The sequence below is a fragment of the Lactuca saligna genome, chromosome 9 (genome assembly GCF_052625555.1).
Source record: "Lactuca saligna cultivar CGN05327 chromosome 9, ASM5262555v1, whole genome shotgun sequence".
In the NCBI taxonomy this organism is placed as follows: domain Eukaryota; kingdom Viridiplantae; phylum Streptophyta; class Magnoliopsida; order Asterales; family Asteraceae; genus Lactuca; species Lactuca saligna.
In genome coordinates this window covers 46957737-46984719 of record NC_136425.1, presented here as the reverse complement: position 1 = coordinate 46984719, position 26983 = coordinate 46957737, and the positions used below count along the sequence as shown (strand labels likewise).

At 34.5% G+C, this 26983-nt stretch overlaps 5 protein-coding genes across 6 annotated transcripts; 4 read left to right on the top strand and 1 right to left on the bottom strand.

The window, feature by feature from the left end:
* Positions 1-62: 62 nt before the first annotated feature.
* Positions 63-4387, top strand: PARC6 (plastid division protein). The gene is made up of 12 exons (XM_078973065.1): positions 63-565; positions 992-1105; positions 1223-1360; positions 1459-1563; positions 1652-1774; positions 1854-2222; positions 2343-2438; positions 2506-2625; positions 2740-2805; positions 2892-3620; positions 3830-4020; positions 4104-4387. The coding sequence occupies exons 1-12, from the start codon at positions 281-283 to the stop codon at positions 4186-4188; spliced, it is 2421 nt and encodes an 806-aa protein (XP_078829191.1). The 5' UTR covers positions 63-280; the 3' UTR covers positions 4189-4387.
* Positions 4307-6448, bottom strand: LOC145014646 (Rhodanese/Cell cycle control phosphatase superfamily protein). Of its 2 annotated transcripts, none has more exons than XM_078973066.1 (8): positions 5967-6448; positions 5779-5832; positions 5535-5684; positions 5316-5439; positions 5136-5227; positions 4915-5018; positions 4587-4844; positions 4307-4514 (listed from the first exon to the last, which is right to left on the bottom strand). In XM_078973066.1, exons 1-8 carry the CDS (start codon positions 6288-6290, stop codon positions 4385-4387), a joined length of 1236 nt encoding a protein of 411 aa, XP_078829192.1. In that variant the 5' UTR covers positions 6291-6448; the 3' UTR covers positions 4307-4384. The 2 variants fall into 2 exon arrangements, with proteins under 2 accessions (XP_078829192.1, XP_078829193.1); XM_078973067.1 differs by having other exon boundaries at positions 5535-5679; positions 5967-6102.
* A 1645-nt stretch (positions 6449-8093) lies between these two features.
* D-CDES (D-cysteine desulfhydrase) lies at positions 8094-10630 on the top strand. The gene is made up of 10 exons (XM_078976146.1): positions 8094-8395; positions 8470-8535; positions 8924-9118; positions 9204-9314; positions 9401-9492; positions 9584-9676; positions 9774-9831; positions 9906-10019; positions 10101-10198; positions 10287-10630. The coding sequence occupies exons 1-10, from the start codon at positions 8141-8143 to the stop codon at positions 10489-10491; spliced, it is 1287 nt and encodes a 428-aa protein (XP_078832272.1). The 5' UTR covers positions 8094-8140; the 3' UTR covers positions 10492-10630.
* A 5217-nt stretch (positions 10631-15847) lies between these two features.
* On the top strand, positions 15848-19233 carry PYD1 (pyrimidine 1). The gene is made up of 7 exons (XM_078973687.1): positions 15848-16322; positions 16953-17216; positions 17292-17462; positions 17546-17658; positions 18398-18584; positions 18665-18774; positions 18839-19233. The coding sequence occupies exons 1-7, from the start codon at positions 16047-16049 to the stop codon at positions 18993-18995; spliced, it is 1278 nt and encodes a 425-aa protein (XP_078829813.1). The 5' UTR covers positions 15848-16046; the 3' UTR covers positions 18996-19233.
* Positions 19234-21024: 1791 nt separating this feature from the next.
* On the top strand, positions 21025-23460 carry GLN1;5 (glutamine synthetase 1;5). Its single transcript, XM_078972302.1, has 11 exons — positions 21025-21098; positions 21232-21271; positions 21377-21480; positions 21589-21637; positions 21786-21892; positions 22041-22128; positions 22332-22460; positions 22586-22660; positions 22758-22849; positions 22943-23102; positions 23172-23460. Exons 1-11 carry the CDS (start codon positions 21025-21027, stop codon positions 23322-23324), a joined length of 1071 nt encoding a protein of 356 aa, XP_078828428.1. The 3' UTR covers positions 23325-23460.
* Positions 23461-26983: the final 3523 nt, after the last annotated feature.

Genomic DNA, 26983 nt, shown 5'->3' with positions numbered 1-26983 from the left:
AAAAATCTCGAGAGCTATTTATGATCCAAACAACAAAAAGAAAAAAAAAAGAAAAGAAAAGGGAAAGGGAAAGGGAAAGGGATTTCCAAGGCTCAATGGAAAAGGTACAAATTGCAATTCCAGAAGTTCCTTTAGCTGCTTTTTGGGCCATGGCTTCCTCTCGCCCTTCTGCTTTCCCATTCTTTACACAAGCTTCAACTGCATTGTAACATTGTTCTTTCCTTCGTTCACTCATTCTTTCTTTTTATCTGCTACCTGAGGGACACCGGCGTTTTCTTCCATGGCAGCAGTATTTGTTGATTCATCACACATTTTACTTCTGTGCTGCTACATCTCTCCAAACAACAAGACTCACACGAGATTCAGTAAATACAGCTCCAGTGAAGTTACTAGTTCTTCTTATCCTTCTAGGGTTTCGTTCAATTCGTTGTCGAGAAGGCGTCAACGACGAATTTTGTTGTCTGTAAGCGGTCGCGAAATTGCTGACGTTCGTGTCGCTGATAATAGCAACAATGTTCATCATACTCGATCAGCATTTGTTGAGATACCTGTCACTTGCTACCAGGTTCCTTGTACTCGTTTCATGATTAATTTGTGCCTTATTGGTGTCAATTTCTTGACACTATACCTCATATTCACCACTCACACTTACATGTATCCTTAATATCAGATTGGCTCTAGATTTGAACAAAACAAGCAGCCAATGTTATTGATTACTCTGTTGCTGTAATTAATACTGTATATTACTGGGTTTAACTGTCTAATACTGGGATTAATTAATCTAATCTGACTGATAGTGATTATATGAGGGATTTCTTAGTGTTACATCCTTGTATATGTCTCTCTGCTTCATCATGTATAGTCATTAGTATTTCAACCAACCACTTATGAGATTCCTTATGTTGCCTCTTGTTGAAGACTAGGGTATTTGTAACCTCTGATAAGTTCAGATGCTTATCATATTGAATTACTTACAATGAGCATATTGCAGATTCTTGGTATTCCCGATAAATCAGAGAAAGATGAGATTGTTAAGTCCATGAAGCATCTAAAACTTGCTGAGATTGAAGAAGGATACACCATGGATACTATTGTTTCTCGCCAGGTGCCTTTGAATCTATTTTAATATGCCTAATAACATTAGTATGATCCCCTTGTTACAGGATAACAATAAACTCACTACATAAGCATTGATATATAGCTTTGTTTTGCATATTTTCAGAATCTTTTAATGGATGTGCGTGATAAGCTTCTTTTTGAAGCAGACTATGCTGGTAATGTAAGGGAAAAAGTTCCACCAAAGTCATCTCTTCAAATTCCATGGTCCTGGTTGCCTGGTGCACTTTCCCTCTTACAAGAGGTAGATGATTCTTGGAGCTACATTGTATTGTTTTTCATGTTCTTTTTGAATTTCTTTGTTTATATTTATTATATATATCTAATTTAAGTTTATTCTAGGTTGGAGAAGAGAAGCTTGCTCTAGACATTGGACGAACAGCACTACAACACCCTGATTCTAAGCCTTTTGTTCATGATTTGCTTTTATCAATGGCTCTTGCAGAGGTAAGAAATGGCAAAACGAGGTTTGAGCATGCCACCTGTCTTTTCCTTCACATTTTCTTATTATAGCCTTATAGGCGCTTTCTTGAAGTGTGCTATAGCAAAAGTAAACTTTGAAAAGAACAAGATTTCCCAAGGATTTGAAGCTTTAGCTCGTGCTCAGTCTCTTCTCAAAAGCAAACCTTCACTTGAGCAGATGACATTGTTATCTCAGGTGCTTTTTACTTCACTTTCCTTTTATTCAAATAAAGAAACACCCTAAATGGAAATATCAATTACAATATGTGCATTAGATTGAAGAATCTTTGGAAGAGCTTGCTCCTGCATGTACATTGGAGTTATTAGGCATGCCTCATACACAAGAAAATGCTGAGAGGAGAGTAGGGGCAATTGCAGCCTTGAGGGAACTCTTAAGACAGGGACTGGATGTGGAAAGTCAATGCCAAATAGAAGATTGGTCAACCTTCTTGAATCAAGCTTTAAATAAGCTCATGGCTGCAGAAATAGTTGAGCTTCTTACATGGGATAGTTTAGCTAATACACGAAAGAACAAGAAGTCACTCGAGTCACAGAATCAAAGAGTAGTAGTTGATGCAAATTGCCTCTATACTGTAATGATGGCCCATATTGCCCTTGGTTTTTCAAGCAAGCATATAGAGATGGTATATTCCTTTTGGAAACCTGGTACATTTTTTATTTATTTTAAGCTCACATATCCAAAAAAAAAAAAAAAATACATCTCAAGTATCTATTCATTAAAGCCTCTTCATTTTATTTTGTAGATTAAGAAAGCAAAAAGCATTCTTGAGTGTTTCGTGGCATCAGAAGGAATTGCTTTAAAACTTGAAGAAGCCTTTTGCTTGTTTCTACTAGGAGAGGTGATTTTCTCTTGTATAGAATGTGTTTAATCAACAAATTGAGGGCTATATTCGTCATTTTGTACAGGGCGATGAGGCTGTGGTTATTGAAAGGCTTCAGCAGGTTGAGTCAAGTTTAAATTCAACTTCAAGAACATTGTTATCACGGATGGACATCAAGGATGCTTCAAATGCCAAGAAGTTGCTTGTATGCTTTTGTTTATGCATTTTTTTTACAAAATTTCAAATGCCTTTAAATCATGGGTTATGTTATAAATGTAGATATAATCTCTCACACAAGAATTGTTGCTGGATTGATCAGGAATCATGGGTAAAGGATGCTTTACTTGGCTTGTTTCCAGACACAAGGGATTGTTCTCCATCTTTGGTGAGTCAACTCAACTCAACACTTGTTCAAAAACATATCTGCTTTTAGTCTTAAAGGAAGCTAATTTTTTAAACAAATTTCTTCAGGATAACTTTTTTGTTGGTGAAAAGAAGGTTTCTGAAAACAAGAATAGAAAAAGATCCCCACAAACATCACCAGGTTTAAACCAGAGACCACTTTCTTCTACTTTTTCATCTGATTGGAGAAGTATTGAAGATCATTCATCTTCACCACGTCTTGGGTCAACTGTAAAGCAGTTGACTCCATCAAATCTACAAAGCCCACTAATAGCAAACAATTTGAAACCTGAAAGCTACCCATCTGTTCAATTAAAGAGAAATTTAGGAGTACACTATGATAAAGTTTGGGAAATTTGGTTGGATCCAAATAACACAATTAGGTATATGAGCTTTGCCACAGCAATGTTTTGCTTATTATTTGCAACCATAGGTGTGCGGTTTCGTGGGCCCAGGAGGGTATCTAGTTGGGCCCTTAGTGGGCCCAACACGGGATCACTTACAGAGTCTTCTCATGGTCTTTGGGGATCTGCTTGTGATAAGGGGAATCATATTGCCAAAATGGTGATGTCATTGTGGTCAACGCAAAAGGAAAAAGTCAAGGGTGATATCGAAGGTGGAGGTGTAAAAGATTCTAGCATGGGTGCGAGTTTAAATTCATGTAAGAAGAGATCAATGCGTGTGGAAGAAGCTGAAAGTCTTGTTAAACAATGGCAAACTGTTAAAGCTGAAGCTCTTGGGCCTAATCATCAACTTCATAATCTTGTTGATGTTCTTGATGAGTCGATGCTTCTTCAGGTAATTAATGTTTTGCTTAGGGGATGTGTATTTTTAACTTAATGGTAACAGAAGGGTAAAATAGTCATTTACTCATGTTCAGAGGGTTCATCGAGTCAATCATGTTATCAAGAGTATGAACCTTTTAAATATTTGTTCAAAACGTATAATAAATCTTTGACCTTTTCAAGATCTCTGATATTTACAACTTTCCATTAATCTGAACACAGTGGAAGGGTTTAGCTGAGTCAGCAAAAGACAGGTGTTGCTTTTGGAGATTTGTTTTGCTGCAGTTGACTATTCTTCAAGCAGACATTTTGTCAGATGAAACAGGTAAGGAAATGGCAGAAATAGAGGCTCTTGTTGAAGAAGCAGCTGAACTTGTGGACTCATCTCATAAAAAGAACCCAAATTATTATAGGTAAATATTTTGCATTTTTACGAATTAGCCCTTTAACAATCATTACAAACCATATCGATAACATTTATCATGACTGATTTCAGTACCTACACAATCCGTTATTTGCTGAAGAAGCAAGAAGATGGATCATGGAAATTCTGTGAAGGTGATGTTGAAATCCAATCATGATCATACATACTCATTGTTGTCTGGAGCTCTTACAAGTTTTTTCATTTCTTTGTTCCTTTTTTTTTTTTTTTTAACATTGATAGAACATTGTTGTGGTTTAGTTTAACTATTTCAGAAATGTACAAAAAATTAATTTTATTAGGTGTTCATATTACACTTTGTGTCTTCCACTACAATGCCAATGGATCTTTAATCTTTATGTGTCGCGATAGTGATGCCATTTTTTGTATCTTTCATGACCTGAAAGCACAGGTCTAATCCTATCAGCAGATGTACATTTTGAACAACAGCATCCTCTTAACTCATCCATGCAACTCAAACAACACCTGAAAAAAGACAAAAAAAATATTTTTTTATGAACATCAAATTATAAAAAGTATAAAACTAAAGTTACTTACAGGAATAGCAGATTGCAATCCAGGTTTGCGCAATTCCGATGTCTCAATTCCGAGACTTTTGAATTACAAATGTAGCATTTAGCAAACACAACATCATCATGAACTTTGGTTTCATCATGTTTAACTACTGAAGGTGGTGGTAGAGAGAGGCGAGAGTCAAAAACAAATAAATTTCCAATCCATTCCACTGAGCCTTCACACTCTAGATAATGTGAGATTCCTCCTCTCAATGCATACAGCTTTTTGTAACCCCTTTGTCTATCAAATCATACACAATTCATTATTCAGACATAATGACATATATACATATACATGTACACACACATACCTAAGGATAGTGGAATATACGTCGCAACGAATACCACCTGTGCAATACATTAATATCTCTGTGTTTTCTTTGTTAACATTAGCTAAAGGATCTGAAGCAACGTCCTGTGTCAAATGAATAAACATCGATATAAACAAACAATTGATAGATACATTTTATAATTTGAAATCTGATATTTGACTTGTACATTGACAAACATGGAGCAAGTTATATTTATATACCTCTGATTCAGATATCCCGTAAGTTGTGCTCCTGAAACAGTCTACATTTGGTCGTTGAGCTCCACGAAAGTGACCAATATCCCATTCATAACCTGATCACAAAACCATAGTACTACAATAACAATTAAATAATTAATGTGTTATATATGATCAAATAAGGAGAGGGGAGAAGAAAAGTACCGTTTCTGACATCTAATAAAATGACATTTCTATCCTCGAGTCTCTTCCTCCATTCAGATGGTGTGAGAGGGGTTGCTCGCATAGATGAGTCAGTTAAAGGAAGATGTGATACCCCTCCTTCCAACTGAACAAAATTAACACAAATTTAAAAATCAGGAAAAGTCATGTCTAGTAAAGAAAAAAAAGAAGCAGCTTAGAGGAGTGTGACTGCTTTCTTGCCTGTACAAGAGAAGGCTTATACCGCAGTTTGAGTCTTGGGAAAGCATGCCTGTGAACAGGAGGTGATATCTGAACTAATATATCATTAAATCTCTCATCTTCTTTTAACCAATTCACGTATGCAAGAGCATCTTCTGATGGCCCACTGTACTGCACCACAAATTAACCAAATTAGGGTTCATATCATTCTTCAAATATGATTCAGGCCCAATTTAGATGCCATGCAGGAATCGTTTTTACCTACCTGAGCATTGATTCCCTGTTCATTCATGTATATCCGACCATGAATGTCACGACCCTACAAGTAAGTCATCAGTCATCACCACAACCTAATCATTTCAATTGCACATTCGAACACCCACTAAAACACTTATCAAAATCAAGTTTAACATTCAAATGAATTCCTTATAATTGAAAACAGAGAATGGGAACCTGTAGAAACGCAAGGTGTTTGGAGACCTCCTGTTCTGGGTCTTCGATGAACACAAACCGGTAGAAATTAACTACTAAAAAAACCTTTTCACCCTCCTCAAAAACCTCATCGGCTTTATCCCGCTCCCGTCTTACCCAATTGGGTTTCTTAGTCGATGAAGATGATAATGTGGAAGAGCATTTACAAGGTTGTAATCGAATTTTGATGCTCCTATATTTAACTGGAACTGAATATGATGAACAAGTGGTTTTTCGAGTGATTGTAGTGGAACAATTGAGACTTTTTGGTGGGATACATGGTAGGGTTAGAGTTAGAGAACACATAATCTTACAGTTACAGAAAGGAAAATGTGCGTTGCAATTGCCAGGAATTGGGTGTGGGTTTTCCTCTGCTCTTCAGTTTCAAGTTTCAATCGCACGAGCTTATCCTGCCATGCCAGGCACTCGCACTCCTCTATGCTTCGATATGGAAAGGGAAAAAAAGACACAAGCTTTTGTGTTTGTTTTGGGGCAAATCAACCCGGATCGACCCGAACCTCTCACTCCTTTGGCTTGGACCCGTAAAAAAGGTATTGTCGGATCTTGCACAATGACACAATAACTAACCATTTTAGATTACGTTTTATGATCTTATTTTTTTTAGCATTGGACACTTAAATAGAATCCGACTTAGCCTTTTATTCATATTAGTCATATATTTTCATAATTTTATGTATAATATTTAGATCTTGTATTATGTTGCGTTGAAATAGCAAATAAATTGAAAGAATTTGATCATAATCCAACCTATTTATACATCATGTCATGTCAATGCGTTTATTTTCGTGTCGTGATTGTGTCCGGAGTTGGGTTTTAATTAGAATTAAACCTTAAAATGTGCCGTGACATGTGAGGTTGAAAACCCAAATATATCGGTAGAATAGAAATGAGCATACATAAAGGGGAAAAAATAGAAAATTAGAACAAATAGTAGTTTAAATGAGGAATAACTAATTCATAGTAAATTTAATGGAAAAATTGAAAGAGTAGGACTTTGGGAGACAAGGGAAGGGATCATGAAGAGGAGGAAATGTTCGTGGGAACCGTGTATTTTGGGAGAAAATTAAAAAAATTGAAAATAAAATCTTGATTTAGTCGACTAAGTCGTTTTCACGTTACACAAATGATTAGATCCAAAAATTTTCTTTTATATATGGTTTTGTTTTTGGTCTTTCTAGTTCATTTAAAAAATTATAAAAATATACATATAAATAAATAGGTTATATTTCAACCCTAACTTCATATGTTTAATTTTCGTATCGTATCATATCATCCCGTTTAATTTAATTTTTTATTTAAATATCTTATCAAAACTATTTATTTCATATCGAGTTCATGTTTCACTAACATGCCGTACGAGTCACCTCTAATTTATATTATGCTTTAATTTGTATATTATAAAGTTTCATTTTTTAAGTATTGTGTGTTATCACAATTTCATAGTAGAATTAGTTTGTTGTTCTAAATTGTGTAAAGTCGAAGCAATAATATTTGAAAATCAAGAAGGTGGTAGACGCAAATAGTTTTCGGTATAATTTTCTTTTTGGTAATAATAGTGTAAAATAAAAACTTAGTATTTAAATTACTATTAACAAAAGTTTAAAATAGAAAGAACCATAATATAATTTGATTACTATTTACTAATATTATCGTAATAATTCCAAAACATATGCTGTATTCTAGTTTAGAAAAAAAAATCTCGATATTGGAATAAATGAACATTAAACATGTTACCTCTTAAATAAGTTTGAATAATTCATGTAATAAATAAGTAATATAATTGTGAAACTTAATTATTATTTAACAACATTATCCATATTCTCACAATAACATGTTATATGCTTTTTAAATGATTTAAAAACTATTCTCTTATAAAAATAATAAATTTCTTGAACAAAGTATTAAAATCTCATATATATTAAAGTTATATTTACCGTTTATCACCTTTGATTTTCTATATTTATTTTTTACTAATTTCTTTTAGAGTCATAAAACATGACTTCAAGTTGTATACTCTTCTTGATTATCTTCTATAATAACTTAACGATTTGAGCACTGTAGTCTTAAATTATTTTACCACCATGGTTAGGTTTTCTTCACTGATTTGGGACCATAGTGATTAGTCCACTCTCCTGATGTTGAACAGCACCTGGAGCATTCGGCGATTAACCCCAAGTCCCAGCCTATCACCATTCTTCGCATTACCCACCACCAACACCCCCAAATTACGCCCAAATCAAACTCCATTTCGTTTCATGGCATCCACAACTCAATTACAGCAACAACAACAACAATCGACTTCCGAGTTCTTGACGCAGAGACCATATCATCCTCCGACATGGGCATCTAAACTCAATCCAATTCCTTCTCACGCCTTCTCTCTTGGACATGTAATTCGTACCCTTTTCCCTCCTTCACTCCCTGTTTTATGCCGTTTTTGATTGCTGGTTTTGTTTGATTTCAGTTTCCAACTCCAATTCACAAATGGAACCTTCCTAACTTGCCCAAGGACACTGAAGTTTGGCTAAAGGTAGCTATTTTGGTTTGTACCTTGTTCAGTTCATGTATATGAATTTGTTTGATTGCAGATCGGTGAACGTTCTGGTTTTATGCCTAGTTAATTGCCTTATGAAGTGCATTTATGGATGTAATTGTTATATGATTGATGATTTTTACAAGTACTTGCTACTTTCTTTTATGAAAATGTGTATGAATAGCATGGAATTCAACTAAAACCTAGATGAGTAGTTATCAGTAATACTGTATATCATCATAGTTTTACTTCAAAAGATTGATGAATTCATATACATATATACCAATTTGGATTCTAAAGCATACTTGAATGACCACATCTAGATATCATCATAGTTTACCAGTTTCTTTTTGCAACACTGACACAAAACTTTTCATCATGTAAGCGTGATGATCTTTCAGGTATGCAATTGAGTGGAAACAAAGTTCGCAAACTTGAATTCTTGTTAGCAGATGCGGTTGCACAAGGAGCAGACTGCATCATAACCATTGGCGGCATTCAAAGCAACCATTGTCGGGCGACAGCTGTTGCCGCCAAGTATCTCAACCTAGATTGTTTTCTAATACTTCGTACCTCAAAGGTGTCCTATATTCAAACCATCTCTCATTTTTTTTTTTCTTAATCTTTGAATTTTATTTTTTAATTTAATTTTATTTACTATGCAGATTCTTGTGGAAAAAGACCCTGGATTGACAGGAAACCTGTTGGTGGAGAGATTAGTTGGTGCACATATTGATCTTGTTTCAAAGGAAGAATATTCAAGAATTGGAAGTTTGGTATGTAATATAATATTCAAACATTTTGTCAATAAAAACATTGTAGTAAATTACAAAACTTTCTTTCCTTTTTGCTTGACTTTCAGACACTTACTAATTTGTTGAAAGAGAAGTTGATAAAAGAAGGAAGAAAACCTTATGTCATTCCGGTTGGTGGATCAAATTCCTTAGGGACCTGGTGAGATTGGGTTTTTTATGATGTATATATTTTTTTATAAAATAAAAAAAAAAAAAAAAAATTAAAAGATGAATTCCAACATGTGATGTAGGGGATATATTGAAGCAATTAGGGAGATTGAGAATCAGGTCCAAAAAGGGACAATGAAAACAAGCTTTGATGATATTGTTGTAGCATGTGGCAGGTTTTAGTCTTGTTATTATTTCAACTTTTAATGTGATTACTTTTATATTTTAAGCATATGTAACTTTTTTTTTAATTGTATTTGTGTTGATTTTTAGTGGTGGTACAGTTGCTGGTTTGTCAATTGCTTCATGTCTAAGTGAGCTTAAAACAAAAGTACATCTTTTATTTTAATTTAATTTGTTTCCTTAAAGATTCAAAACTTTTAATTCAACAAAACTAAATTGCAGGTTACTGCATATTGTGTATGTGATGATCCGGAATACTTCTATGATTATGTCCAAGGTCTACTTGATGGACTTGAAGCTGGAGTCGATTCACATGATATAGTGAAAATCGAAAATGTAACAACATAAACTTATTTTCATGTATAATTTTTTTTTTTTTTGACATTTTGATGTTTGTTTAATATTTTGTTTTGATAGGCTAAAGGGGTCGGGTATGCCATGAGTACAGCAGAAGAGCTTAAATTTGTCAAGGAAGTTGCAGAAAGCACTGGTGTGATCCTGGATCCTGTTTACAGGTTTGGGCTATTATATTTGCTTTTGAACCATGAAAATATTTTTGACTTTAAAAAAAAAAAACTTGTTTTTGGATTTTTATTTTTGTAGTGGAAAGGCGGGTTATGGGATGATGAAAGACATGGCAGAAAATCCAAGAAAGTGGGAAGGAAGAAAGATTCTGTTTATACACACGGGAGGGCTTCTTGGTTTGTATGATAAGAGTGAAGAAATAGGTTCAATGGTTGGTGGATGGCGAAGAATGGAGCTGGATGAGTCTATTCCACGAAAAGATGGCACTGGGAAAATGTTCTAAAAGGATTTCAAATGTCTAATGTATAAGGCTATGCATTCAACACTTATACAATCCCATTAAACACTTGTACGATCTCACTTGAGATTAAAAAATAACATATGAGATTCAGGAGATGAAATCGTAGATGGGTTTGGATGAATTTCATGTCATTTGCAATTTTCATCATGTCAAAATGACAAAACCTATTTTTAAAAAATACTTTTGATGAAATCACAGTTTGTAAATGTCCAACTGTGATATATATATATATATATATATATATATATATATATATATATATATGTAAATTGAACTAGATTTATATTTTTCTCTTTACTTCATGTTTTAATATAATGATTAAACTTAGTTGTAAACGTTTTATATTTTAGTAAAAGTAAACAAAAGTCTACTCTTAAAATGAAGAAAAAACATCATAAATGGTCCATGTGGTTTCCTCAAATTTGAAATTTAGCCCCGTGGTTTAGAAACGTCATAGTTGGTCCCTGTGGGTATATTGAGTTGAACCGGAGTTGGATCAATTTGGACCGATAAATGAATCATTTTCCTTTCACAACAAAAATTTGAAACTCCCATGATTCACATGATATAGTGAAAATCGAAAATGTAACAACATAAACTTATTTTCATGTATAATTTATTTTGACATTTTGATGTTTGTTTAATATTTTGTTTTGATAGGCTAAAGGGTTCGGGTATGCCATGAGTACAGCAGAAGAGCTTAAATTTGTCAAGGAAGTTGCAGAAAACACTGGTGTGATCCTGGATCCTGTTTACAGGTTCGGGTCATATTGCTTTTGAACCATGAAATTATTTTTGACTTTAAAACTTTTGACAATTAGTCCTTATTTTTAACTCTGTTAAGTTTTGTCCGTTAACTAAAGGGCATTTTCGTCATTTTACTACCATAGGGGGACCATTTATGATGTTTTCTCTTATTATTATTTTTTTAAAATTAAATATAATTATTTAATTTAATATATAAAAGGTCTCTCTCTCTTTTCTTTCTCTCTCACTCACTTACTCACTCACATACACACACACACACACTCTTATTCTCTCTCTCTCTCTCTCTCTCTCTCTCTCTCGTAAATAGTAAAGACACAACTTTGTCTTCCTCCCTCAACTCCAAAAACTTTGAACCCCATCTCTATTACAACCGGAAGCTGCCATCACCACCTTCCGCCGCCATCGGATGCCACCGACCAAGGTAAATGATTTTCTGCCCCTATCCCGATCAAAACCCACATATGAGATTGGTACTCATATGATGTTAAGCATGAATTTTTATCTAAACCCACACCCTCTTCCTTGAATAGCAGTTGCCTGAAAGTTCCTCCAGGTCTGTAAATCGTGATCCCTGTCACCTGTTTGATTATATTTAAATCACTAGGGTTCATGCTTCGACATCATAAATACATTGTTATCCCGATTTAGCTTCATGGGTCGCTTTGATTCGATATCTTCTTAGTGTAATTTCAACTTCAACATCATGGGTCGCTTTGATTCGAGACTGAGATGCCCTTTGTTTCCTGTGCACCTTTCTTCTCATCTGTACAAATTCAAATCGCCGCCATTTCTTCCTTATGTTCTCGAATTGGAAATTTGTATGCATATTAGCTTCGACATTTGGTGTAACGACCCAAATTTCACGTCCCAAAATTTTGTTTTTAAATCAATACTTTAGAAAACATTTGTAAATAAAACATTGTCGAATCAAACCATTTCATAACATACATCGTGTCTGAAAACCGAAATATGAAAACAATCAACTATCAGAGTACAAAATCCTATAATGACTCATGGTGCGGAAAACAATGTGCGTGTATGATGTGCCGCTACCGCGCCAGCTCCTTCCCCTTCGATGAAGAGGTACTTGAAAACAAAAATGTAAACCGTAAGCACGAAGCTTAGTGAGTTCCTCCACTGTATCACATACCATATAACCACATATCATACATATATTGTCAGGCATATCTGGGTGCCCGACCTAACCCTTCGGCCCTTTCGACCGGCACTGACTAGCATATCTGGGTACTGGTCTCCCCTTCGGTCCTCTCGACCGGATACTGATTAGCATATCTGGGTGCTGGTCTCCCCTTCGGTCCTCTCGACTGGATACTGGGGACTATTTCACCCCCTACTACCACCACATAACACATATCACATAATTTATCTAGCATGGCTGGGCATGACTACCCCTTCGGCCCTATCGACCGGTAATCTTGGGACTATCTCCCCTACTGTCACTAACACATAGCATCATATCATTCTAGCACATAAACATATCACATGTAGTAGCAACCCTAGATGAATATCACAGAGACAATCATCTAATCATACAATTCCTATTGGTGGGCCGACATTGTGGTCGTAGGCCCACTGCTACTGGAATGTAACTCACCTCGAAAAGTAGCTGCTGAAAGTCTGCTTGCTAAGCGCCTAACTGCTGAACCAGTAATCCTCCGGCTATAAATCATAAACATAGATTAGCCACTCGTAAATACCCTTAGGTCAGATGACTGGCCCACCCCTGGTCCAAGGTCAACTCCTTGGTCAAAGTCAACTTCCAGTTGACTGGACTCGCCGAGTCATGGCACCGAATTGCCGAGTCCTTCTCATACTAACCTGGTCTTACTCGACAAGTCCCTCTTCCCACTCACTGAGTCACCCTTAACTCACGACTTGGGACGATAGAACCGACTCGCAATCCGACTCGTCGAGTCCAAGAACTACTCGTCGAGTCCACACGAGCAGATCTCTCACTCGCTTCCAAATCCTCACCAGAGCATCCTTTATGAGGATTTGGGTTTCTAGGACTATTGCTACACGTTAAATTGCTAATTCCGCGTGCAGATACGAAGGGTTGGACCTTCAACACCTAAACCCCTCTTACTCAGTAACAGTTCATATGACTCGCCGAGTTTGAAGAACAACTCGTCGAGTTCCAGGAAATCTTCATAGGACTCGCCAAGTTGTTCATCCAACTCGCCGAGTTTAAGATCATCTTCATAGAACTCGTCGAGTTCCACTTTGGGACTCACCGAGTCCCTTCGACCCAATTCCCATACAGACCAAATCTGAGACATGCAACGCTTCCAAACCATAGATCTATGTTCCTAGGGCATGCTTACCACGTAAAGTTGCAAACTTTACGTGCATGCATGGCCCTATAAGCTTCAAAAGGCAAATCCAAGCTCTTTATGAGGTCATACACTCAATAGGGACCTCAATCACTTCAACCACAAAGACTTTATACTTCTAATACGTCCATAAGGTCTAGATCTGAAGTCCTTTCGGATCATAGAGCACAAACACATGGAGTTTGGTGTTTTAGGGCTTGAAAACCACCAATTAGGGACAAAAGGGGAATCTAATGAAATAGTGATCAAGGTAGGGACTTTTCTACCTGAATGGAAGCCTCTTGTAGGGTAGATGTCGGATCTACTTCCCCTCCTTGCACTCTTCCACCTCCTTCTTCTTCTCTTAAGCTTCAAACTTCCTTCACAAGGCCAAAATCACTCACAAGGACAAAAAGGGGGCTAGGGTTTCGCTCTACAGCTCTTTTGGAAGTGTTAGGGACAAGGGAGGCCGAGTTAGAGTGTTTAAATAGGGTGCAAACACTTGGGTTAGGGTTTTTGCTCAAACAGGGCCTACTCGCCGAGTCCAAAAGCTTAGATCCCGTGTCTCATCCCGCTTTTACTCGGCGAGTTGGTCCTTCAACTCGCCGAGTCCAAGACAAAATGCATTATTTAAGAAATATTAGTCACAAGGAATACGTACCAGGAACCAGGTGCTACATATGGGTGATGAGGATTATTTAAGATGAATTTTTCTATCAATTGAGTAGATACAACCCTTGATCCTTCCTTGTCCATTCTAGCTTTCAGAAGTTCCATGAGTTGATAGGAACAATAAAAAATCAGAGAAAGGGATAAACATTGTTCTCTTTTTTATTGGAAGAACTCATTCAATGGAGGAAAAGCTAGATCTTAGCTTACAATAGACGAAGATTCAACGCAAGCCCTTGAGGAAATGTTGTTGTGCTGTTTATTGGAAGAGAAGATTCAACCGAGTTCAAGGAAGTCTCCACAACATCCGAATAAATACCTTCATGTGCGAAAGAATTAAGTGCCTTCATCACAAAACGTTCTTCAGGTTTGTTGTATTTAGAAACATCCTTCGCTCCAGGCTGAAGAACTTCCTAAAACTGTGCTTTATCTAATCGAGTCTTGAAAGAAAATGGATTTCAAATTTCACACCGTGAACAAGGATCGTGTCGAAGGCAGGCCAATCTTACGTGTATCAGGTGGAAGCTCCCGCTGTGTGTGTGTGTGTGTGTGAGAGAGAGAGAGAGAGATGGGGACCCCTTTGTATATTATTATTTTTTTTAAATAAGTAAAACCATCATAAATGATCCCTATGGAAGTGAAATGATGAAAATACCATTCAGTTAACGAACAAAATTTAACAAAATTAGAAATAAAGACCAATCATCAAAAGTTTTGAAAACACAAGGACCAACTATGACGTTTCTAAACCACGGAGACTAAACTTCCGATTTGAGAAAATCACAAGGACCATTTATGATGTTTTTTCTAAAATGAACGTAGATGGTAGTATATTATTGTATTGGAAAAAAAGACAATAATAAAAAAATGATAATATATATGATCTAGATAACCAATAGATTAATAATGCTTTCATTGTCATCATATTTGATCATACGAAACTCTAACATGGTGTTAGACTACGTTTGTACTTCAAAATGATCATTTAGTAATAATAATAATAATAATTTGATAACCAATGACAACAAAATAGAATATAAGAAAAGATTTTATTTTATTTTATTTTTTATTTTTATAAATACATGTTTGTTATTTGAAGTTATAACTCATAACATTCTAATTAATATTTATTGCTTCTCTAATATTTGATAAAAAAGGAAAAAAAATCAATATGTTTAATCTCATCGATCATTCTTCACGTAATAATGAAAAAGATCGGTCTATTCAACAAAATAGTCATCCATTTTACATATAATCATCTTCTAAATGATGATATCATCTATGAAATTGATAAAGACAATATTATACGGCAATTTGGCATATGAAATGATAATATTATTTACGAAATGGTCAAAAAATCATCCGTTTTCCACAATTAAGTAGGCATATTAAAAAAATACCATTATTTTAGTGAAATGTGAAAAAAAACATATAGTTGGATATCAATTTAAAATAAATTAAAAAAAATTATAATATTTTTATAAAAATAATAATTCATTATGAGCATATCACCTTCTATTATTGCATAAGAATCTTAATTGTTTTTTCAAAGGATTACGTAACACATTTTCGGCAGCTCAGCCTCAGCTCATAAACCAATGCCAATCCACTCACAACAAGATGCCTCATTTTCCCCGATCCCAATTATTCTAACATTTTACTCAGATTCCCAGATATTCAATTTCACCATTTTTCTCATCATCATATTCCCAAGATTTCAGTCCCTATCTCCATCGTCTTTCCTTCAATCTTTCTTTCTTTACGAGTATGGCGTCTTCCCTGGGTTTAACCCATCTCAATGGCCTCACATCCTCCCGCGTCGCTTTACCATCGTCTCGCCGCCGTGTCAGTGGCAGAACAAGAGTTGGTGGCTTGAAGATCGTTGCTTCAGAAACGAAGCAACAAGAACCTGATCTGAGTGTCAACGTTAATGGCCTACATATGCCCAATCCATTCGTAATCGGGTCGGGTCCTCCAGGGACCAACTATAAAGTCATGAAAAAAGCTTTCGATGAAGGCTGGGGTGCAGTCATAGCTAAAACAGTAAGTCTTCTGATCCATAATGCTCGATCGTTTTTAATTTCTTCAATAACTTTACTCCATTAAAACAGAGTGAACTTTCATAGATTGGTTTTAACTGATCACCTCCATTTGAATTTGAAGTCGGATGGTTGTTTGCGTCTGTGTAAACTGATTATAATGTTGATTTCCGAAATGAACACCGGAATAAACTTCAAATGATCTGATCTCGATTGTTTTAGTTGCTATAATTACTTTTTAACTTTCTTTCCTCAATCATCCGATCCTGATCTGATCTCGATTAGAAAGGAAAAGAAACAAATAAAAGTCGTGATCAGGGAGGGAAGGGAAAAGGAGAAAGAGTTCATTATTTTTACACTTGCCAAATTGTCAAACTACTCGCCTTTCTTAGCTTCTCACGCAACTTAAGAATCTTTCCCTTTTCTCCCAAACAAATCCATCAAAACGCTTACACGTTTCTACCAAAATACGCAATCAAATTGATTTCTCACAGACTGACGAAGTCAAGTTCCAAACAGGCTTCATAAATCAGTATATCCACTTCAAGTGGCAATAATGACTTTTGGGCTCTTCAAATTTCAAAAACTGACTTTTGTTTCAATCAAATTCCTAACTTTAACCTTCAATATTCAGGTGTCGCTAGATGCTGCCAAAGTTATCAATGTTACCCCTAGATACGCCCGCCTACGAGCTGGCGTGAACGGGTCAACTAAAGGGCAAGTTATTGGGTGGCAAAATATTGAACTTATAAGTGATCGACCTTTAGAAACAATGTTGAAAGAATTCAAACAATTGAAAGAAGAGTATCCAGACAGGATACTTATTGCATCAATCATGGAGGAATACAACAAAGCTGCATGGGAAGAACTCGTTGATCGAGTCGAACAAACTGGAATTGTAAGTTTTTGTAAAATATTAAAAAATCTAAATTCATCGTTACTTAGAATGTAATATTAATTTTTATTTTTATAGGATGCTATTGAAGTCAATTTCTCGTGTCCTCATGGCATGCCCGAAAGAAAAATGGGGGCAGCAGTCGGGCAGGATTGTGATTTGTTGGAAGAGGTATGTGGATGGATCAATGCTAAAGCTACGGTTCCTGTTTGGGCAAAAATGACTCCAAATATTACAGATATTACTCAGGTATGCGTGTTTGCTTTAACAGTAAGGAGGTCAAAATCCATCAGTGTCTATGAAATGTTTTTTTGTTTTTTTGTGTGTTATAGCCAGCTAGGGTGGCCTTGAAATCCGGATGCGAGGGTATAGCTGCAATTAACACAATAATGAGTGTGATGGGCATTAATTTGAAGACATTACATCCCGAGCCTTGTGTTGAGGGGTTCGTATTATCATATTGTATATATAGTTTGACAAGTGTTTTCTATTGTTTCGGTTGGAATCTGATGGAATTGGAATCCGAGATTCCATTCCATGGTGTGTTTGGTTGCTAGATAGACGAATTCATTTCAGTCGGATCCCTTTAAATTTCATTGTTTTATGGATTCCACCGTTCTCAAGGGCGGTCGGGTGGAAGGAAATCAGCTCTATTCTTTTCTTTTTTATCAAAATACCAAAATACCCTTCATATATATTGACATAAAGGTCGAGTAAATTACATTTTTGGTCCATAAGTGTAGATGATTTTTGCAATTTTGGCCCCAAATGGCTCTCTTGCATTTTTGGTCCTTATTAGATTTTTTGTCCCGAATTCCAAGTAAAATAAGTCATTTTTGGTCCCTGAGTATAGCAGATTTTTTCGATTTTGGTCCCAAAATGATCTTTTTCTTGGAACAGGACCATAAACTTTACAAAAACCTCAAATAAGGACCCAAATTGCAAGATTTTTTTTGGGACGAAAAGTGCAAGAGAATCAAAATTGAAAAAAACAGTTATACTCAGGGACCAAAAATATAATTTACTGTACAAATGAAAATTAATAACTTATTCAATCTTTTTTTGTTATTGAATTCCATTTCATTTCCTGCCAACCAAACACACAAACACATTACAATTCCTTCAAACTCCATTTCCTTTTCTGATTCCAATAACAATCTTTAATTCACTTGTATGACTCACAGATACTCAACTCCAGGAGGCTATTCTTCAAAGGCAGTTCATCCCATTGCACTTGCAAAAGTAATGAGCATTGCACAAATGATGAAATCAGAGTTTCAAGATGGAGACTATTCAATTTCTGGAATTGGAGGTGTAGAGTCTGGTGGAGATGCTGCTGAATTCATTCTTCTTGGTGCAAATACAGTTCAAGTATGTATAATTAATTCACTTCAAGTTATATTTTATTCAAATAAAAAAATCAAACTGCTAAAATTAATTTGTAACTTTAGGTTTGCACGGGTGTGATGATGTATGGATATGATTTGGTATCGAAGCTGTGTGAGGAGCTCAAGGACTTCATGAGAGCTCATAACTTTACAACCATAGAAGAATTTAGAGGGTAAAAATGTCAATTTGAATTACATTTTATAAAAGAAATGAGTTTTTTGAAATGTTTTATGCAGGGCTTCACTTCAATATTTTACTACGCATACTGAACTTGTGAGAATACAGCAAGAAGCAATTAAGGAGAGACGGGCGATCAAGAAAGGATTGGCATCTGATAAAGATTGGACTGGAGATGGATTTGTGAAAGAAAGTGAAAGCATGGTTTCTAATTGATGATTAAAACATGGATAAATTAACGAAAAAGACTTGTTTATGAATTGTTTCGTAAGTTAAATATATTTACATGTTTTCCTTTCTGTGTAAAAGTGTACTCTTTAGCGTTGCAAATAAAGCGATTGTGTTCGTATGGGTTACAAACGGTAGTTATGATGTTGATCATCATCATTCAACATTAGATATGTGTTTTGAAGGTTTGGTTGATTGAATGCTAAAGCGATGATGATTTACGATATGTTTTTTTTGGAATCCTTTGTTTGAAAAAAGAATCTTAAATAGGTGGCGTTAGATCGTGTTCACAACTCAAACGTAATTCATTCTTTCATCAATGACCATATGTCTGAATCAAACTGGAAAATACTGTAAACTGTTTTGCTCTTGAGGGCCTAAATATTGTAATACTTGTAATAATAGAGATAAATATTGTAGAAGGTAGGATAGGCTACAATAAAATTCCAAGGATAATAAAAATTTCTTATTAAAAAGATTTTGGTTTAAAGTACAAAACTTGGAGTGAACAAACATTTAAGGACAAGGCTTGAATAAGGTATTGTTTGTTTTTATCTTCTTGGCCTCTTCTGTTTGCGCTGCAAAAACCATTAGCTTTCGCAGACTGTTTGATTTTTTTAAGATTGCAGAAGCATACCTAAAATGTCTGCACGCCCTCTGGTGCAGATGTGACCAAAGTCTTCTAATATCTCAAGATATTTTCCATTTTCTAGCCTAAAAAACACATATATCTTTATTTTTTTTAAAGTTTTTTTTACTTTATATTTATTCCAACTTTATTAATGATAAACAATTTGAAAAAAAAAAAGTTACAATACTTTATAAAAAATGTTCGATGACACAAACATAATATTTTTTTGACAATTTTATATATAAAGATTTATTACAACAATGATCGTTGAAGTTGTTTACTACCTATAATTTTTTTAAGCTATTTTTTTTTCTCTCTCTCAAATAATAGTGTTTAGTCAAGATGGTTTTTGTTAAAAGATAGAAGTTCCTAAAAAATGCGTGTCCAACAAGTCATGTTTGAGCATAATGGGTGTGTTCCTCAAAATTAGATGGAAGTTGCAAGCTGGTAGCTGAAGCTGAAGCTGAAAGTTAGAAGCTGGTAGCTAACAACTGATAACTGAAAGCTAGAAGTTATAGGTTTTATTTGTATTGGAGTGTTCACCACAATTATCTGAAAGCTTTTAAAATATCTAAAAATACATAAAAAGACATATAGTTTATGGATATAAACCAAAATTGAAATATAATGATGATAGCTTATTTTTTCTAAACTACAATTATTAAAAGTTAAAAAACCATCAAAAATTTAATAACAAGTGCATTGATTAAACTTACAAATTGATAAAAAAAAAAATTTGTGCATATTTGTAATATTGTATTTGACATACCACAAATAACTTATTTTTCGAGTTATTTTAAGTTGTCATGTTTGACTAATAAAAGATAACTTGAAACTAACTTATGTTCTGTTTTGCGTGCCACAAATAATTATCATGTTTGACAAAACAAAAAAAAAACTGATAAACTAGCTTTTTAAAAAACTACTCAGATTAATTTTATGAGTTGTTCAAAGATTTTCTAAATATATGTTTAATTTATTATAAAAAATATTTTTAAATTCATTTTATATATTTAAGCTAGTTTATCGATTAGTTTTTATGAAATATATATTTATTTATCAGCTAATAGTACCAACTAACTTTTTAACTGTTACCTATATTTTAAGTTAACAATCCCGACATCAACATACAAAAATTTATCATCTAATTAAAAATATTTATTTTATGTACGATTTAGTGATAACTAATTAAAGTATTTCACTTTAGATCATAACAAACTCACAAATTTATGATGAGTCAAATAGAGGATGTGGTTTGTTAACAAGAATCCCGTCAATGCCTCATTCTCTCTCTTTAAACTCCATCTCAAGAACACAAAACCCTAGAAAAAACCTTTGAAGAAATTAACTAAAAAAGTTAGAACAAAATTTTGTTTAATCATCAAAATGTCTCTTCTTTCCGATCTCGTTAATCTCGATCTTTCTGGTTCCACTGAAAAGATCATTGCAGAATACATATGGTTAGATCTGTCTGCATGCTCTCTTTCTTTTTATTCATTTATACTCATTTTTAGAAGCCCAAATGAAAGTTGTACAGTTTATTTATTTGCTAATATTGGATTGATTATTAACTTGTGATCGATCAACAAACAGGATTGGTGGTTGTGGTGTGGACATAAGAAGCAAAGCTAGGGTAAAAAATATAGCTTCTTAATTTTTCTTTCATGCATGAATAACTTACGTACATAAATCATGCTCTGAGGTTTGTATGCCATATATTGTGTTTAATTACTATTAGACCCTACCTGGACCGGTTTCTGATCCTTCAGAACTACCAAAATGGAACTACGATGGATCTAGCACCAAACAAGCCCCTGGCGAAGACAGTGAAATCATTATACAGTTTGTGAATTTCCATTTCATCAAAACTTATACTTCTAGTAATTAATATATAAATAATATAATCTAAATTAAATCGACTCAAGTAACACATTTTTATCATGTCTCTAGTCCTCAAGCAATATATAAGGATCCATTCAGGAGAGGCAACAACATTCTTGTAAGTTGTTCATATCTATGTTTGTTTAAATGTTCCAAACTTGTTGATAACAATTTATATATAGATTCTAATTAAACGCTAGCTAGCTGGTTTACTGATTGGAAAATTAACTAAAGTTGATTTCATTTCGTATTATATACATTTATAGGTGATGTGTGACGCATACAACTCTCAAGGAGACCCGATTCCAACTAATAAACGTCATAATGCCGCAAAAATATTTAGCCATTCTGACGTCATTGCAGAAGAACCCTGGTATATATATGTATATGTATATATAGTTTTCATTTGAAATACAAAAAACTACTTTTACAACAACGATTATTTTGATGAAATCGAAATAAACCCGAAGATATTGTGTATTATAAAGATTGCATGATACAAGTGTTATAAATGAAAACAGGTTTGGCATAGAGCAAGAGTATACATTGCTACAAAAAGATGTAAAGTGGCCAATTGGGTGGCCTATTGGAGGGTACCCTGGACCTCAAGTAATGTCTTGATCACCTTTTTCAAACTGTCAAACTATATATAGATTCTATATATAATGATAATATATATATATATATATATATATATATATATATATATATATATATATATATATATATATATATATATATATATATATATATATCTTGAATGAATTATTTTATTATTATTATTATTATTATTATTTTTTGTATATATATAGGGACCGTATTATTGTGGTACAGGTGCTGATAAAGCCTTTGGGCGCGATATTGTTGATGCACATTACAAGGCTTGTTTGTATGCCGGAATAAATATTAGTGGCACTAATGGAGAGGTTATGCCTGGCCAGGTATATATCTTATCTGATCTGATTCTGATCTATACAAAAATAAAAAGACGATTGATATATAAATTTCATTTGTATTTGTAATAAATGGGTGAACTTATGATCTTTAATGTGCTTATGATCACCAGTGGGAGTTTCAAGTTGGTCCGTCGGTTGGCATCTCCGCCGGCGACCAGGTGTGGGTGGCTCGTTACATTTTAGAGGTATGATTGATATATGCATGTATTCTTTAAAAAAAAATCCAAAATAATCAAGTTTGGTGTTAATTAAAGACATTATTTTTAATCTACGAATACGCAGAGGATAACTGAAATCGCCGGAGTGGTTCTTTCATTTGACCCAAAACCTGTTCATGGTGATTGGAATGGAGCAGGTGCTCACACGAACTACAGGTACATACATACAAATGGTGACATACAAGTCATTTTGAGATATATTTACGTGAATTAATGTTGTTATATTTGGATAATGTTGGTTTGTTGTAGTACAAAATCAATGAGATCGGATGGAGGTTTTGATGTGATAAGGAAGGCGATTGGAAAGCTTGAAAAGAGGCATAAGGAACATATGGCTGCTTATGGAGAAGGCAATGAGCGCCGACTAATCGGAAATCATGAGACTGCAGATATCAATAACTTCAATTGGGTATTTCTTTATAAATATATTTTGGTTGGTTCATGAATGTGTAATTAGGGTTTGGTTAATTAATTACAGGGTGTAGCGGATCGTGGAGCATCAGTTAGGGTTGGAAGAGAAACGGAGAAGGCAAATAAAGGTTATTTTGAGGACAGAAGGCCATCATCGAATATGGATCCTTATGTTGTCACTTCAATGATTGCTGAGACAACCATTATCTGGAAGCCTTGAGTTTTTTGAACACTCCTGTTTTGGCATCTTGATTGTGATCATGGGTTGGATCAAGGGTTTCTAACTAGTAGTGCTTAGTTCTTTTTATTATTTATTTAAAAGAGTTGTTATGTTTCGATTACGTTTCTTAGTCTTTAGGTGCAAATAGTTAGTGGTAGAAGTTATTCTTGCTTAATTATATATGATTAGCTTGTTTTTATTTGTAGGTTGCAATGAAGATTGATGAGTATACTTTCATTTTGGATCTCAATTTTTGGTTTTTCTCAAAAGCTTTATACGAATTGTGAATGTGTAGTCTGTGAGACCCAAAGCTTGTTTTTGTGTGCGATTAAGATTTTCTTTCAGATTTCATTTTGGAGTCTTTAAATGTGCATGGAAACTTACTTTTTGGCAAATTAGATGTTAATTCTTTTTATTATTTATAGAACCAAAATAAGCAAATTTTGAAAAATAGGTAAATACTATCTTAACTTCAGTTGCGTTTTCAAAGTAATTATGTGATTCTGATTTTTTGGAAGTCGAACACTCTCATTATAAGAATGTTCATTTAAATAGTCATAAGTGTGTTAGGTTCATAAATTAGTAAGAAATTGAAATATTGTTATATTCTTTTTAACATCAAGAGATTCTTTCAAAAGACGCAAGTGAGACTAGAATTACAAAAGTTTATAGCATTTTACACCAATATTGATCCTTCCATTTAAGACAGAAACATCTATTAGATCTACTGTTGATCCCAATTAAAAGCAATTATTTTCATCTCACTTGCTAAATCAAGTCTCTTTTTCAACACAATCATTTCTAAATTTCTAAAGAACCCACGCCAAAGCCATGAGGCTACCCGGTATGGGGGTAATGTCACGCGTCTTGGGCTAAGGTGGCATGTCTCCCCACGTGTGCACACCGCCCCCAAGTCCGGTGGGTTGCATGTGGCATATTATTTTACATAACATGATAATAGAAGAAGATGATAATAGAAGAAGATGGTATTGACTGCTTGTGTTATTTTACATAACATGATAATAGAAGAAGATGGTAGGTTTATTTGCTCATATACCACAAACGATATACTTAATCCACATGCGATAATATACAACCGTGAAACACATCACAATCTATAACATGATTTGAACGAATACATATGGGAACGACAGTTTCAAGGGTAAAATGATGGTGAAGACGAGGAGGATGACGATGGTGACGACGAGGCGGGTGATGCCGGTGACGACAACGACGACGATTAGAATTTTCTATGTTTTTTTTATGTTCTTTAATTTTCATTTTATTTAGACAATGTAATGTTTACTTTTACTAATTTAAGTTTTAAATTTCTATGTTTTTAATTAATGAAATGTGGTTTTATTTTTTTATGTTTTAAAAAATTAATGTATGTTATAAATTATGCTTTTTAATTAGTATAATGTTCAAAAATAAAAAGATAATAAAAAAAAAGAATTTGTTGAGTTGTAACCATTTCCAATATTTAGTGGGTTGGTGATGGGTTGGGTGTGAAACTGATGTGGCGCACATGTGGCTACACTTTTTCGGTGGAGTGGATATAACCACTCTCCAAAGCCTGAGCATTATCGCGAGAGTTTCTTGAATTTAAAGTGCAAATTTACACCGAAATCCACTTGGAACATGATTTTGATAGGCCCTGAAGTGAGGATGATGCTCTACCGGTTGTTTAGAATGACATGAAGTTTTTAGTAGTTGAACACTCCATAAATGTGTGTCATTCTGTCTCATTCTTGATGTTGCAAATCAGGCAAAGGGTGGAGTTTAGAGGGACTCCAATTTTGTCCAAGTTCATTCTAATTGGCATCCTTTGAAACCTATCCTACCACACGAGAATCTACGCTTTGGCAGGCATAGATGGATTCCAATAGATCTGAAATTGATTGTGTGCCAATATACTATCATCGATGGTTTTTCTACATGACGCTGCCGAGAAAATGCCATAGGTATCTTCTATCTAACTTTATCTATTACCTTGTAACAGAAAAAGATTGTTAATATCCACTTGCGACCTTTCAATGGTAAAGTACAGGTGGCTAATGTTGTCCATGTTCCACCTTTTTTGACAACTAATCTCATACATACATGGTACATTTAATGCTCTCATCCTATCCGTGTAAGGCACCAATAACCTTCCTCCAAATGCAGTTATATTATGATATATAAGGCCACCACTGTGACATCCCTATTATCACGGCCAAAAAAGACCGATTTTGTTTATGCTTTTTAAAAAATCAGAGTACTTCTTTTAATAAAAATGTTGCGGAATTTGTTTCCAGTAAAACATGATAAATATGTTATCAAAGCATTTCCGAAGAAATGTATTTTTATTCATTTTAAAACATTTGGGATGTTGTTGTCAATACAGAAACATAAGCATAAATAGACTTACATTCATTTACCCTAATGATCTACACCTCTTTAATCTCTCAGTGTAATGTAACTTCGTATCGGCCCAATTACCCATCCCATTATCTTCTTTACTCTTAAGGATCTACCCTAAGAATTAGTTATTCCTCGTTCATTCATTCCTAAGGATTATCCTAAGGAATTGGCACGAAATCCATCGTTTCTAGGGTTTATTCGACACGCACTAAGTCGCATAGTTGCCAGGGTTTAGGCACTAAGTGTAACGCCCGTAGATCCGGGCTAGTCGATTTAGAGATAATAGGGGTCGAAAACGACTTTTCGACAAAAGATTATTTAGAATAAATAATCTTAATCAAGTTGTAGAATATGTCTCAAGGGTTTCATACATATAAAGAGCGCCGGAATCCGAGTTATAACGAAGAAGTTATGACCCGTCGAAGTTTAGCGACGGAACCGACACGGCACCGCGAAGATGTAAATAGTGAATTTATGATAGAGCTTCTTTTAGCCTTAGTAATCTAAATGAAAGTCGTAGAATATGTTAACCTGAGAGCGTCCATAAAAAGAACGCCCAAATCTGACTTCTTATGAGGAAGTTATGATTTTTCGAAGTTTCGGCTTAGCGGTGTACAGTCCGAAGTTCGAGTATTAGATCGAGCAGTTTTTAGCCGACACAACCTAAACGAGAATCTAAGATCTCATTATTAGTAGCGTAACGATAAAAAGACAGACAAAAATGGACATCGGATGAAAAAGTTATGAGATTTTAACGGACCAATCATGTCCTGACCTGTTAAAAATATAACTTTAAAATTAAAGTCAAAATTAGCCGACGGAGTCTAAACGAAAGTTGTAGATTACTTCTCCACCTACGCATGGATATAAAGAACGTAAAAAACGGAGTTTGTATGAACGAGTTACAAATTATAATAGCATATTTACGTATTAAAATAAAGTATAAATCATATATATGTACATATATATATATATATATATATATATCATTAGAAAGGTATCGATGATGTGGTCATTATAAGACTAATATTGAGTTCTTTCGACATTAGTTTAGAACTTTCATTTGTATTACATTTAGTAGAGTCTTCCTGATTTGATGGTTCAACTTCTTCAGGGATGGCAACCTGATCTTCAGAGATGGGTTGTGAACTGATTAATTGTTCAACATTTGGTAGGCTCAGTGTATTTTGGAAAGAACTCAAGAACAAGGTCTGAAGGACTGTAAGTAAGTTCATTTAGAATTGATAAGGGGTAAT

Excerpts from the sequence above, each read along its gene's own strand:
- PARC6 (XM_078973065.1), top strand. The coding sequence starts at position 281 with ATGGCAGCAGTATTTGTTGATTCATCACACATTTTACTTCTGTGCTGC. Across the intron at positions 566-991 it reads TACCTGTCACTTGCTACCAG|ATTCTTGGTATTCCCGATAA; the intron begins GTTCCTTGTACT and ends AGCATATTGCAG. Across the intron at positions 2,223-2,342 it reads CAAGCAAGCATATAGAGATG|ATTAAGAAAGCAAAAAGCAT; the intron begins GTATATTCCTTT and ends TTTATTTTGTAG.
- LOC145014646 (XM_078973066.1), bottom strand. The coding sequence starts at position 6,290 with ATGTGTTCTCTAACTCTAACCCTACCATGTATCCCACCAAAAAGTCTC. Across the intron at positions 5,440-5,534 it reads ATAAGCCTTCTCTTGTACAG|TTGGAAGGAGGGGTATCACA; the intron begins GCAAGAAAGCAG and ends AATTTTGTTCAG. Across the intron at positions 4,515-4,586 it reads GATTGCAATCTGCTATTCCT|GTGTTGTTTGAGTTGCATGG; the intron begins GTAAGTAACTTT and ends GTCTTTTTTCAG.
- D-CDES (XM_078976146.1), top strand. The coding sequence starts at position 8,141 with ATGTTGAACAGCACCTGGAGCATTCGGCGATTAACCCCAAGTCCCAGC. Across the intron at positions 9,315-9,400 it reads ATTCAAGAATTGGAAGTTTG|ACACTTACTAATTTGTTGAA; the intron begins GTATGTAATATA and ends CTTGACTTTCAG. Across the intron at positions 10,199-10,286 it reads ATCCTGGATCCTGTTTACAG|TGGAAAGGCGGGTTATGGGA; the intron begins GTTTGGGCTATT and ends TTATTTTTGTAG.
- PYD1 (XM_078973687.1), top strand. The coding sequence starts at position 16,047 with ATGGCGTCTTCCCTGGGTTTAACCCATCTCAATGGCCTCACATCCTCC. Across the intron at positions 16,323-16,952 it reads GTGCAGTCATAGCTAAAACA|GTGTCGCTAGATGCTGCCAA; the intron begins GTAAGTCTTCTG and ends TTCAATATTCAG. Across the intron at positions 17,659-18,397 it reads CCCGAGCCTTGTGTTGAGGG|ATACTCAACTCCAGGAGGCT; the intron begins GTTCGTATTATC and ends TATGACTCACAG.